General features: G+C 34.9%; 1 protein-coding gene across 2 annotated transcripts; it reads left to right on the top strand.

The window, feature by feature from the left end:
* The first annotated feature begins 5860 nt into the window (after positions 1-5860).
* LOC133862926 (ATG8-interacting protein 1) lies at positions 5861-12321 on the top strand. 2 transcript variants are annotated; one of them, XM_062298846.1, is made up of 3 exons: positions 5861-6148; positions 7911-8767; positions 11964-12321. In XM_062298846.1, the coding sequence occupies exons 2-3, from the start codon at positions 7928-7930 to the stop codon at positions 12066-12068; spliced, it is 945 nt and encodes a 314-aa protein (XP_062154830.1). In that variant the 5' UTR covers positions 5861-6148; positions 7911-7927; the 3' UTR covers positions 12069-12321. The 2 variants fall into 2 exon arrangements, with proteins under 2 accessions (XP_062154830.1, XP_062154829.1); XM_062298845.1 differs by having other exon boundaries at positions 5863-6152.
* The last annotated feature ends 1565 nt before the right edge of the window (positions 12322-13886 follow it).

Below are 13886 nucleotides of genomic sequence, written 5' to 3'. Positions count from 1 at the left end.
GTTGCGAAGACGACAGGCATGCTTTCGATCCTTTTACCAACGAAACTACACGACGTTTTATTTATACTTTTATTCTGAATATCGATCAGTTCAGCATTCCTAAAAGCCTCACCAAAATAACTTCTTTTAGCTATTTTGGTGAGTCAGTTTGATGAAAATACTAAAAAATCATTTTCAGCACTCTCACCACTTTAACCAAAAAGTTTTGGTGAGTAAAAAATACTTACCAATTTTGATGAATAATATTCTCACCAACTCTCTCACAAATTTTGTTTATCTTTTCTCTCACATGATCAGCACACTTTTTTCATTTTTTCTCCCATTTTCTTCTCCCATCTCCCATCTCCCATCTCCCATCTCCCATCTCTCTCACATGATGATGTCCTCATTTCATAGACATTAATGTTTTTTTTTCCTGACATAAACTTTGTAGTTCTTTCATTTATCTTTTCTTTATTTATTTCTTGAATTTGACTGAGAAACAAATTAAAACTTCTGTGAATTTCTTAAGAATGATCTAATCTCAAGATAAAGGTGTATTGTAACTTGTTGTACAAAAAGATTAAATAGAGAAAGAATAAATAAATCTGAAAATATATATATATTATTTAAATGGAACAGTAATAGTAAATAGTTATTATTTAAATGGAACAGTGATAGTAAACAGTTAAAATTGTAAGGCTACTGAGAGAATTTTAAAAAAATAGCTCACCAAAATAGATAAAAATAGTTTTTAACTACTTTGGTGAGTAAAATTTGATGAGGCTACTATGAATGCTTTGGTAGCATTATAATTACTTTTTTTTTTTTTTTTTTTTTTTTTGCAGAAAGCATTATAATTACTTAAATCTTAATTATTATTTTTAAATTAAATAATAAACAGTTTTATAATATTTTAATTTATTATAGATATTGATATGATAAAATTTTAATTTAAAAGTAATTATTAAGATTTAAAAAGTGATATATAGCACAATATCTTAAAAATTGTAAAAAGATTTTGACAGTTTAAAGTTTAAGAGTGATGCTATATATCAGCCTTGTGTCCCCCTTTTGTCTCCCCAAAATTGATGTGGCTCTTAAAATCACCATTAAATTTATGATAGACCACTATTGAATTTTGATCCAATGGTAATTTTAAGGGCCGCATCAATTTTTTTTATGACAAAATGGAGATGCAAGGGTGAAATGTATCGTTACTCAAAGTTTAAACGTTTGATCCTATATCAAGTGCTTATCAAATGCGTCGTATAACCGGTAGGAAAAAACTGCCGCATAGAGAAAAAAAAACTGCCTCTTGTTTGAGCGGGAGGGAATCACAATGCTTCCCTCCTCCCATTGTGTTTTAGGTATCTACTTTTAGATTTTCGGTAGGGGGTTTTTCTCTTTTAGGACGACGTCATCACCTTAGACGAGCAAGTAGTTTTTTCTCATCCTGTTCTAAAATTGAGAAGTAGATTTTTGTTTTTGTTGTGGTTTTACTCCTTTTGAGTATATTTTTGTGTTTAGTTTGTATTGTGAGTAAGATTGCCATAAAGTCCACCTTGATCCAGGAATGGAAACCAATCTGGAATGAATGCTTTCACGGTTCTGGGTGAAATCGGTTATGTTCTAGTGTGGTGTAATCATAGGGTTTGTCTAGGGGGTATTCCTACTATGGCAGCATGAAGAGATGACAGTCGACTGGTTAAGCCTATGACGGTAGGCAGAAGAGGCAGCATCAATTATATAGCAAAGGAAACTGCTCTAACTTCATCGAGAGAATCAAGCGTAATTATAGAAGATGTGGTCATACATGAGCAGTTTATTCCCGAGTTTTTGGGACAAAAGGGTTATTGTAAACTTCCAGCATGGATTATGTTATGGAGAAATTTAGGAGTATGGCTAATTTTGTTTTCCGATGTGTTTCTAGGAAATTGTATCATCAGAATCTAGAGTTCTGTTTTCTGTAAAGCGTTTTTGCTCTATTGATTTTATGAATGAAATCAAATCTATTATCTGAAAAAAATGCTTACCTTCGAACTCGTGTTAAAAGGACTTCCTTTAAGAAAGGTTTATTCCAATTGGATGGTATCTCCCCATTTAAGGAAGAAACAAACAGATCGATTCATTTTATGGCGTATTAAACTTATGTATTGCTACATGTATACATGGTAAATATGTTTCAATATCATTTAAAATGGAGTCACGTTACACATTATTCTTTATCTCATTTCTTAATTATTATTTTTGTAAATTTATCATTGGATTTATGAAAATACTAGTAGCAGCTTCTCTAAATCTTATTCAATTCCTTACATTTGGGGAAAACTCTTAAAAAACTAATTGAATCAGATTCATTTGCTGTTCTCTAAATTAACACCAAGAGAACTAAAAGTTAGAGCACTAGCAGAAGCTTCCCTTAAAATTTTTCTCAATTTAAGGATTTAAACCACATCTTGAATCCCTATTTAAATGCACTACACAACAGCTTCTATTTTCATTTTCTTATATCATTTAAATATTATTTAAATTAAAATACTAAGAGAAAATGAGATGAAAGAGAAATCATTTAAATACGGTTTCAAATAAATGTTAAGAAGAACGAGAGAGGAAATAAATATTTTTTTTTTTGTTATATTAAAATAATGCTAAGAAAATCACTTTTGCTTTCCTATATGTAGGGTACAACTTTTTATTTTTTTGGTGTTTCTTTAGTTTAGACAACAACAATAAAATTTAATTCAAACAGGATTTTTAATTAGTTTTTCTTGCATTTGGAGGAGAGAATGAAATTTAGAGAAGGAATCGGATCCTCTCCGTTTCATTTGAAACGGAGTATCCGGTTTACGGCTGCAATTGACTTAAAAAAGATCTATAAAAAAAAAATTTTGCAACGTCACTTAAGAACTGGTTAACAGCATCTAAAAACGTTGAACGTCAAAATCCCCCCTCCCATCCAAACCCAATCCCCTTCTTCCATCCCCTCCCCTGCGAGCTGCCTCAGCTTGCTCATCGCCTATTTTTAGAAGACGGGTCATTAAATACTTCTTCCAGTAAATCAATACCTGGGATTGATTGGCAAGTTATAGAGAGAAATGATAGGAATTACCGTTGAGCGTATGTCTTTCAATTCCAACCTTCATTGATTTTTCCACCTTTGGATGCATTTTCTTCTTAACACGCACAAACAAATCCCTTTGTACGCATTTCTCCAGTTTCAGCTCAAGACCCAGATAACTTGGTGTAAAAAGTGGTAAATTCCGATCTGGGTTCTCAAAGAAGTCCAAAGTTTATTGGAAACAAACAGAGCTTTAGCTTATCAAATTTGGTTTTATTTATTGTATTCGTTGCAATCCGAGTTTTCGTCTTGTTGGGTTTTTGGAGGAAAACACAATAGATTGGGTTTCTTGTTTTGGGTCTTTGTCTTTTGGTGGATTGGTTTGAGGGAGACTCGTTCAGACTTTGGGGGAATTTTGCTGTGTTTAGTTTAAGCTATGGGGGTTTTTGGTGCAGAAAACAGGTTGAGAGTGACTTCACCGAATCGTTGAAGGGTGTCTATGAATGTGCAATTGGAAATTTTGGGGTTCCTCAGTATGGCAGAACCATGGAAGAAGGAGATTTGAGTTTGGATGGGAGATGGGATTTAAGCGTTCAACTTTCATCTGAGATGCTGTTAACCAGTTCTTAAGTGACGTGGCAAATTTTTTACCTTTAATCCTTTTTAAGTCAATCACAGCCGTAAACCGAATGAAACGGAGAGGAGAGTTTCCGATTCCTTTATAGAAGGCTAGAAGCAGTATACCCTACACTAGAAGCAAAAGTGTTTCCTTAATATTATTTTAATATTAAAAATAATAAAATCTCTTCTCTCTTTCATTGCTTTAACATTTATTTGAAATAGTATTTAAATGATTTATTTTTCAACTTTCTTTTTATTAGCATTTAATTTTAAATAATATTTAAATGATAAGATAAGGTATTGTGAAGTGCATTTAAATAGGGAAGTTAAAAGTGGTAATTCTCTAAATTGAGGAAAAGTTTAAGAGCACTAGCTGCATATACCTAATCATTTTTCCTAAATTTAGGAGCTTCCATGTAAAAAATATTTCTCAATAAATTTTCTTATATTTCCCTATGTCAATTAAATACTCTTTATTTATTATTATTTTATTATTTTTCTTACTTTCTTACTTTTTGTCATTTTACTTTTTGTTATTTTTATTATTATATAATTTATTGGGTATTTACAGTGCTACTCAAAAGTTTAGGGAAAATATAGGGAAACTTATGTGGGTGATTTTTTTGTGATTTTTTTCAAATTTTTCTATATTTAGGGAAATGAACCACTTATAGGGTATCTGTTAGTAGTGCTCTAAGGAAAACTATTGCTGGTGCTCTGAAACCTATATGTAGGTCCCACAAATTTAATGGTAAATTCACCTATCTACTATACGAAGATGTGTGAAAGATGGGTTGGATAATAATTTTTATCATTTATCTTTAAAATAACACCATGTACACCCTTATATGCAACAAACAAAACCTTATCCTTTAAATAAGAGCGATCCTATTCCATTCTAGTTGGACTATAAAATTAGAATTTCCTTTCCTTGCAAAGGCTGTAATGAATTTTGTTTTGGAGAAATGTTTAATTTTATTATCTCGCCCATAGATATTCCTGTTATAAAGGAAGCTCGGCTTTTCTCATTAAAGTGACATCATTGCCACATTCAGTTTTAGAACTTAGAGAGAACTCTCGCAGGCCACCTACCACCCTTAAGGGTTCTCCTCTTTTTATTTATTTATTAAGATTTTATTTCTTAACAAAATTATTTTAAAATATTATTTTAATGTAATAAGGCAAAAGTGTTGGTGTGACGCTAACTAGCGGCGCAAAATTGCCCCAAAGCCAACAGTTAAAACCATGCAGTTAAAACTATTAAAAAAAGAAAAAAAGAAAAGAAAAGGATAGGTGTTATTTAAAATGCCGCGTTGACTAAGGAATTTTTCTTAAATTTTCCCTTCTATTTATTTTCTTCCGCTTTTCCTTTTTTGGTTCCAAACATAGGAATAAAATGATGTTAGGTGATTGAGAGACTGGTGCCATAATGATGAGTATGGTGGCTTTCGGTATATATCTTGATCAGTTTTAGAATTTCCTATTACAAGGCTCTATGATTCCACATCTTTTCAACGTTTTCTATAATCACGCCCCTTCTAATTTAAAGAATAAAAAACTGAAACACAATAATATGATGCAGTTATGCACTCACCTTTGCCTTTTGGCCCGCATGCACTTCGTCAATCACAATTCAGCCTTTCCCAATTGCCATTCTTTAAGAAGAAAAATGTCATTGCACAAGTTCTAATCATTCACTTTCAGAATTTGGAGCAAAAGGGTAACCCTCGAAAGGTTCACATATATACTCTCATTCACTCGCTTTTAGCTAAGTTTTTCGATTTTTTTCTTTTTTTCTCGAAAATACTATTGATTTAGGCATTGAAAGTATTTTCATCGGCACACTGGGCAAGCCTCCGTGCTGACATCTATTCTCTTTTGTAACCCCCGACTCGATGGTGTGATTTATTGCAAGATCAACAATTAAAACATTTCAATACACAGTCTACCAACATAAGGCTCCATTTATTTTTTTAATTTGTAATTTCGCCAAATACAAGAATATACAAGCAAACAAAAGGTAAAGGTACATGCGTCACGCATCCTACATTCCTACCCGATAGTCGATAGTGCACGCACCAGGAGCTTAGTCCTGAGAGCTCGTCCTCACGCTACAAAATTGACCCGCGTCACAGTAAGTTCCTGCCTCTCCATACACGCAAACGTAAAGCAGTAGGATTACCGGCTTAATACCAGTAACCAGTGACCATAATCTTGTGTGTAGAAACACGGAAAACCGTGGAGAAGCACGGAAAACCGTGGATAACTAGACGTCAACCTTACCTACCATAGCCGGTCAACCCGATTCCTCTGGTGAGCCATAATTACCGGTACCTCCGGTTAGCTGCATCTCTTAACCAAGAAATTATTATAAGAATTCATTCTCTGCGCACTTCGAGACAGTTTCAAGTTTCAACCTCATCGGAGCGTCGTCGTTGTCATCCCCGATAGCCCCTTTTGTGGTAGATCTCGTCCGATTAGGGTTCCGTGGGTACTCTCTCTGCTCAAACTTGTTCTTATCGATTATTTGGATGGAATATTACCAGTCGATCGTTGATTTTTGTTTACCTGATAGGCCATAATTTTTTGGATTCCATTTTTTATTCAATTTTTGTAGGTTCACGATCTGTTTGGTGGTTCATATGTTGTTTGCATCTGTATTGCTATGTTTCTGCGACTATAATTGAATTTTATTCAAAATTTGTTTACATGTGTGATTGATTTTCGAAGAGTTTAGTTGAATTGACTGTTGTTGTTAGATGAGGTTGAATTTATTGGACGAGTACGAATAAATCATTGTTAAAACACATAACAATATTTATGCTCTTCAACATATGCGCGTGGGAAAATTGTTTGTCTCGTTGTTTGATTGTTTGGCGGTATTGAGCTTTCGATGTTGATCGGAAATGGATGTTCTAAGATGGAATTGGATTTTCTTTTATATAAGCAGTGTTAAGAAAAAAAATTATCCTGGAAATGGTTTAAATATGCATGCATATGCTTGTTGGTTTAACAAAGATAAGTAATATGCGAATATTAGCAGTGTGTGTCACTAATTTCATCTAAATGGCTGCAAAGCTATAAGTAGAAAGGGCATTGAAGTGTTTGTATTTTTTATATTTAAATGTTGAATCATGGATGATGAAAATATCTTTACAGTTAGTGTTTGCCATTTTGATTTTTTAAACTGTGGTCACATGATTGCTTTTTTTTTTTTTTTTTTTTTTAAAAAAAATTTTGTCTGCTGAAATTGAAAGGTAGATAAGTATTCAAGAGAAAGGTATTAGTCTCGTGATTTTTGGAGTCTCAAGCTATGTTTATTTCGATGTAAAATATTTTATGGGGAGGATATTTTTGAACTTTGGGAAAAATCATTGATTTTCCAATGTTTGGTTGGTATCCTGAAAATGATGTTGAAAACGTCTACAGATGTTTGTTTGGTACTGAAAACATTTGCAAGCTGGAAACTTCTGAAAACCAATGCTTCGCACATCCAATGACTCAAAATAAAAAAAAAAACTTGGAAACCGCTGAAAATCATCCAAAAAGATATCGCCAAGTACTGCATAGAAAAATGGCTTAAAATCTCCAGGTGCGCCTGGCTCCAGCGCGTCCAGCGTGGCTTAGGTAGCGGTGGCGGCTCTTGATCCCTGGCACGGCTTTGGCAAACAAGGGCATGAAGAAGAAGACCTCTAGGGCGGAAGCCATTTTCCATGGTTTACTCCATTGACTCAGAACTTCGATTGACTACCATTTTCCTACCATTTTTCCGCCTGCATCAAATGCAGAAAACATATCATGTTAAAACAAATGAAGCCTTAGGATTGAATTAATTCTGTTCTTCTGGTTGTTTTGATGGGCTAGTTGTTAGTTTATCAGTTTTTTAAAGTCTCTAATAGTAGAACTAGTATCTTGTATTTGGATTTGGCTAGAACATCAGAAGCTTAGATCTTTGAAGTTCTTGAATTGATAGTTGTCTATGGTTACGTGTGGAGTAATGCTTTCATATCTTTTAGTGACAAGAAAGAAAGCCTTACTACATCTGAAGCTATTTTATATTCAAAATATCCCTTGAAGCATCCTCTTAAGGATTTTCTCTTTTGTTCTATTATTGAAAGTTAATTTTGCAGTGTAGTAAAAAAGAACTACAATTAAGTTGTGTGTTTGCATACCATGTTCAACACTATATCAATATTTTATTTCTCTGAATTTTAACTTCCACTTTCATTTTGGTGATTGTGAAATGTAGGAAATAAGAACCTGAGGATGGCAAATATTGAGGAGGGAGAGGAACATACTTCACGTGGGAATGAATGGGAAGTTGTGTCACTTACAGCATCAACATATGCTGCTGCTCCTAGCCCAAACGAAGTTGAAAAGGATGGTGACAATGGTAATACTTATCGAGAGGATGGTGCAGTGGAAACATCTCGTGCTTTGTTCATGTCTGGCCACTTTGTCTTTCCACCCAATGAACATGAAAATTTGCCATTGGAAACTGACGACAGTGAGATTCATAACAAACAAGGAGGTAAGGACGTGGTATCTGAATTTGATGCGGAAGAAGCTGGTAGATCTAGTGGAAAGGATGAAGAAAATTGGACCTTTAAAGGGTTAACTGTACCAGACGAATTCCCAGGAATACAGTTTTTTGATGAGAAGGGTAGTACGTTATCCATCCATGGTAAAGAGTTTCAGGAAGGCACTACTCTCCAAGGATTAAATTTGGTTGAAAAAGAGCAAAGTATATATAGTGCTGCAGCATACGATTCTTTACACAGTGAAACAGCTCTTGGTGGTTCAACCACATATGGAGAGAACATGGCTGTTCCTGGACTAAATGAGCAAGGCTTAGATTTTTCTCCAGATATCTCATTATCCCCAACACTTGCCAAAGATGATAAACATGATGGGTCTGACCTTCCTTGTGGAGCTTGGTGGAAGAGAAGAGCTGCTTCCTTATATGCTCATGCAAAAGAAGCAAATACGTTTTGGTCTATTTTCATTGCCGCAGCTGTCATGGGTCTTGTATTGCTTGGGCAGCGATGGCAGCAGGAAAGGTGGCAAGCTCTGCAACTTAAGTGGCAGATCAGCATCAATCATGAGGTGTGTTGATTGAAATTGGTTGCTATTTTTATTTTTTTTTTCCTTTTTCTTTTAATCATGCTTATGCTTTCAATTGAGTGACATGTTCTACACCGCTATTTGGTAAAGAAATTTTTGCTTGTAAAATTTGTTGTTTAAGATAACATCGGAATGGACCTTACTCTTTTTATACATGCAATTCTCAAGGAGTTCCAGCACTCGGCGTTTTATGCGATAATTAATAGAGTAAGAAGCCACAAGGGTATGAACAAAGCCTATTTAATAGATCAGCAAATCAGAAATACACTTACCCACACACACACACACATTACTGGAGGAGTGGAAATAGAACTCTTCATGTTGCAGAAGTGAGATTGTGAACAGTGGCGGTTATTCTAAGTAGTTCTCACACATGAACCAATGAAATGCATCACTTCAATCCTCGTGAGTTGAATCTTTAGATGTTGGGTCAGATTTGAAAGCCACTTACCATTTTAAAGGTGCTTGACCTAATGGATTATTGCTTCATGTGTAGCTCAGTGTTGGTTATTCTGTCCATGAAAGACCTTAAATTTTTTATAAATCGGTCTCAGCTAAGATGCTCTATATTGAAATTTCATTATGAATAACTGAAGTGAAGAATTGTATGGCCCTTTTTGGATTTGTAACTTGCTCAGCTATAGTATGAGATTGAAAAATTATATTGGTAGCAAACCGAGGTGTAACTATGTTTGGTAATGTCTATGAAGACACTTTTCTGTTTTCAAAACCAAAAACACACTTCTCTCAAAACTATTAACAAACAACTCAAAATACTAAATTTTGACAAAATATGTGCTTAATTTTAACAGGTGTAGGGGTTAACCTATTACTTAAAAGATTTTTTTTTTTTTCCTTATTAGATGTTGATTTTTTTTTTTTAAAAAAAGTGTGGCTGTGTGGCCACCTCAGCAGAGGAGAGGGATAGCCGAACGGAGATGGCCGTGTGGCCACCACAACAGCGCAGCCACTCCTCTTCTCCATTGAAGGTGGCCACATGGCTACTCTTTTTTATTTATTTTTTATTTTTAAGGTTAAATACCTTGCAGGTTCCTTTGGTTTGAATTTTTTTTTTTTTTCCTCCTATGCTTCATTTTTTATCACAGATGGTACCTGGGTTATGGAAAAAGACGGACACGTGGCACACTTAAAATTGCGACACTTTTCCCCAGATGCCACGTCAGTCGCCATATCAGCGCTGACGTGGCTGCCATATATATATTTTTTCCTTTTTTTTAAAGAGTAATGATTCACTACCACCTAAATATACAACTTTTCACCACCTTGTCTATGTGGCAAAGTGGTCCCTCACCTTAATTTTTTTTTAAAAAATAAAAAAACTCAAAAAGTAGTGGGGGACCACCTTGCCACATAGGCAAGGCGGTAAAAAGTTGTATATTTAAGTGGCATTGAATCATTATTCTTTTTTAAATGGCAGCCACGTCAGCACTGATGTGGTGACTGGCGTGGCATCTGGGGACGTGTCACAATTTTAAGTGTGCCACGTGTCGTTGACATGGAAATTTGTCAATTTTGGACGGAAAAATGGATGGAAGTACAATTTTTGTCTTTTCCTATAGCCCAGGTACCATTTGTGATAAAAAATGAAGCACATGTGGCAAAAACTAAAATAATGAAACCGCGGGGCAAAAAGGTATTTAACCCTTATTTTTAAGTGAGAAGCCAGTTGTAGACTTGCTTGTGTTTTTTCAAATAAGTGTGTTTAGTATTTGTTTCTTTGAAGCACAAGCAAACATTTTTCTTAAATGGATCCCACCAAAAAAACTTCTCCCCAGCCAAAAAACACTTCTCACTTCAAACCAAAAATGAAAAACACTTTTAAAATTCATTATCAAACATACTCAAATTATCATGACCAAGATGTAAAGGCTAGGGTGGCTGTTAATCTCTGGAGGTCTTGGCGTGGTTTTCCATTTTTTGATGCAAAATTCAGCTGTCCAGTGTCCAGTATAGGATGGAATGAAGACAAAGTGATAAAGAAAAGTGGTTTTGAACTATGAAGCACTGAAGGGAGACCAGTAATTATAGTTATATAATTCAAGTTTTGGATCTGTGTATTTATAACGTACTATAATATAGGAAATTTTCTCTTCTTGTGGATGGAAGTCAGATTGAATTACTAAAAAACCTTTAATACCTTATGTTATTTAAAATGTAAGAGGACACTGCATCAATTTCGAACAAAAATCAGTGCCTCTGCATCCATCGCTTTCTTATTGAAAATCCATCTTTCAGAAATTTTACTAATGAGAAACAAGTTCTGACTATCCACACCTTTGAAACGAAAAAGAAAAGAAAAATTCGAATGTAAAGGATAGAATGCAGTGGGCTCCACATGTTTGGGTTATGAAAAACTGCTGATATTATTGTATGAAACGTTGGAAAGGTGTACAATTATCATGCGCAGGTTTTTATCTTATATTATTTATTTAATAAAGGCATGAGTGCAGGATTTGTTTGGGTTAGGGTTATCCTAACATTGTCCCCGAGAAAGAAAAATGCTTAGTTATGGATTAATTTCTCATGCTTTTAACGTTGGCAATCCGTGAATGGTATTGTTGGTGTGAAGGGTTCAATTTTTCTTTTTCCATGTTACTGCAACTTAATTTTTTATTTATTTATTTTTGTTCTATATTATGTGAATCTTTACTCTTTTTCTTTATAAGGATTTTACTCAATACTCATAGCAGTAATACATGAATTAGTACTTGATACAATACATCTTTGGTCCTGATTGGAACATTAGATGACACTAAGACAGCTTAATTAAATTTAATCCTACTTTGATGGGAAGTCCTCCACATAGCTCATCGGCATAGTCTGGCAATGATGCTATTAGGAAGACGACTTTGCACTTAATAAGCTAGGAGGTCAGTTACATTCGTGAGCACACAAGACATATTCACTCAAGATTGTAATAGATCTACCTACTTTTTGTAAATAGGCTTTCTATCAATAATTGGATTTAAATCTTGTTTATAAACCTCTGTTTATTGTCGTTATTATTATTATTGTATTCTTCTCTTGATTATTGATGATAAGATTTTAAATATCAGGGTGTTGCCTTACTTGCCCGTTGTTTGATTCCTTGTTTTTTCACCTTGCCACATCTACGGACACTAATTTTTTTATTCTCTTCTGGTAACGATGTTGAAAGAGGACGGGCAGAATGCTGGGTCCCATATCTCGACTTAAAGACGTGATTGTTGGCGGCCACCGACGCGGTTCCGTTATCAGGGGCAGCTCCTTAAGTGAGAGTTAAGATGATGGCGAAAAATGCTAGAGAGAGAGAGAGAGAGAGAGAGGTTGGAGTTGTGAAATGTTAGTTTGTTGTTGTGTGGTTCCACCTATTTTTCTTTTGAGAAGCGACATGGTATATATGTAAGTTTGATATTGTTGTGTATTTTCTTAAGTTGATTTGTATAGCTTTGGGGCGTCAATACCTCTTCTCAAAAATTGCGCTGCCGCTACTTATGAGGGATAAAGGTATAAAACAGGACTGCCAGTGTGCTTAATTTTTGTTTTTTGTTTTTTGTTTTTCTTTTCACACGATCTGGGGTTGTATTGGGGCGTCTGTTTGGCACAACTCGGGGTAGATTTCATGTGAAAAAAATAAACGGTAGAAATTGGATGATTGGGAGAGAATAATAGGTTTTTATTTTCTGGTTTCAAGAGGAGTTAATTTTTTTCACAGATTTTGAGATTTTCAGGATCACATTGACACATCACGTACGGGGAAAAAGGGAAAATGGCATACTGAGATCTGAGAGGCTTTTGCCTCGAACTGGTTAGGACGTGTTTATGTAATTGAGACCTGCTATTTGTCATCCATCTTCATTATCCTTTTTTCAATTCAAATTAACTATAAGTTTTTATTTTTCTACATTTATAGCATTACATGGACAATATTTACTAGAGCGCTAAACATGGATTTACAACTTACAACTTCAATTAAATCACGTATTCTATCAATTTCTACATCAGTTATATTTTTATACAAAAGACTGCAAGTTTAATGAAGCCAAAATATTAAAATCCCAGTATGTTATGGGTCTAATGGGAGGAATTTTAGGATTAGAATAGCTTAGAGATAATAAGTTATAATTATTGATAACATTAGGATTAGGGTCTAATCTAATGGGACAAATTTTGTGGTGGTCGTGACTGAACGACTAAAGATCGAGGTATTCTTTAGCTCTACAGGAGCTTTAATAGATTTTCCTCAGACAATCCCACATCGGGTCATACCTGGAACATTAAGCCGCGATATCGTCTTCCACATACTAGTAGTATATAAGGCCAGGATGCAGTAGTACTGTTTTCTCTTGTTGCCTTCATGATTCTATGCTTCACCAAGTGGTACGTATTTTTTTTTTACCGGAAACTCCTCGATCATTAGACGTCCCAATCCAAATCAATTGGTTCAGCTTGTTTGACGTCGTTGGGGCTGATTGCCAAACTACGAATCTGCTCAGCTTCATCCTCAATAAAAATCTCTTGGATGAGTGACACTTTCTATCATATAGTATCTTCGTGCGTCAATAAGCTTCTTTACTCTAGCATTTGAGTCGCATTTCTATCCAAAATCAGATTATTTACTTTTTTATTTTATTTTTTATAACAATTTCCATTCTTATAAAAATCCCAGAAGGGCCAGGATCATAACATAGGGACGGCAATTTCCCTACTAATAATACCATAGATGCATGGCGGAACCTCTTCCAACCAAACTTTATCTACAACATGGGTAACGGCTTCTCGAGCTAGACCGTGCGTTGCAGCGTTTGCATCCCGCTTTACATGTACAACTTGAGAAGACTGAAGAAGACTCGAACCATGTTTGATACCCTCCATAAAATGACCAAACCTGCTCATATCTGGGGCCTCCACATTAATTTTATTGACAAGCTGTAAAACATCTCATTCAAGGATAATGTCAAACAACCCCACGTCCCAACTAAAAACCACAGCATGAAGGCCGGCCATAGCTTCTACCACAATAGGCTCCACAAGAATGTGTTGGGTAACACAGCGGGCAGCTAAAACGCGCCCCTCACAATCCCGGGATATAACGCCCAAA

This window comes from Alnus glutinosa, chromosome 3 (genome assembly GCF_958979055.1).
Source record: "Alnus glutinosa chromosome 3, dhAlnGlut1.1, whole genome shotgun sequence".
Taxonomy (NCBI): Eukaryota; Viridiplantae; Streptophyta; class Magnoliopsida; order Fagales; family Betulaceae; genus Alnus; species Alnus glutinosa.
The sequence above is the reverse complement of the archived record's forward strand: the minus strand, read 5'-3'. Positions and strand labels throughout refer to the sequence as shown.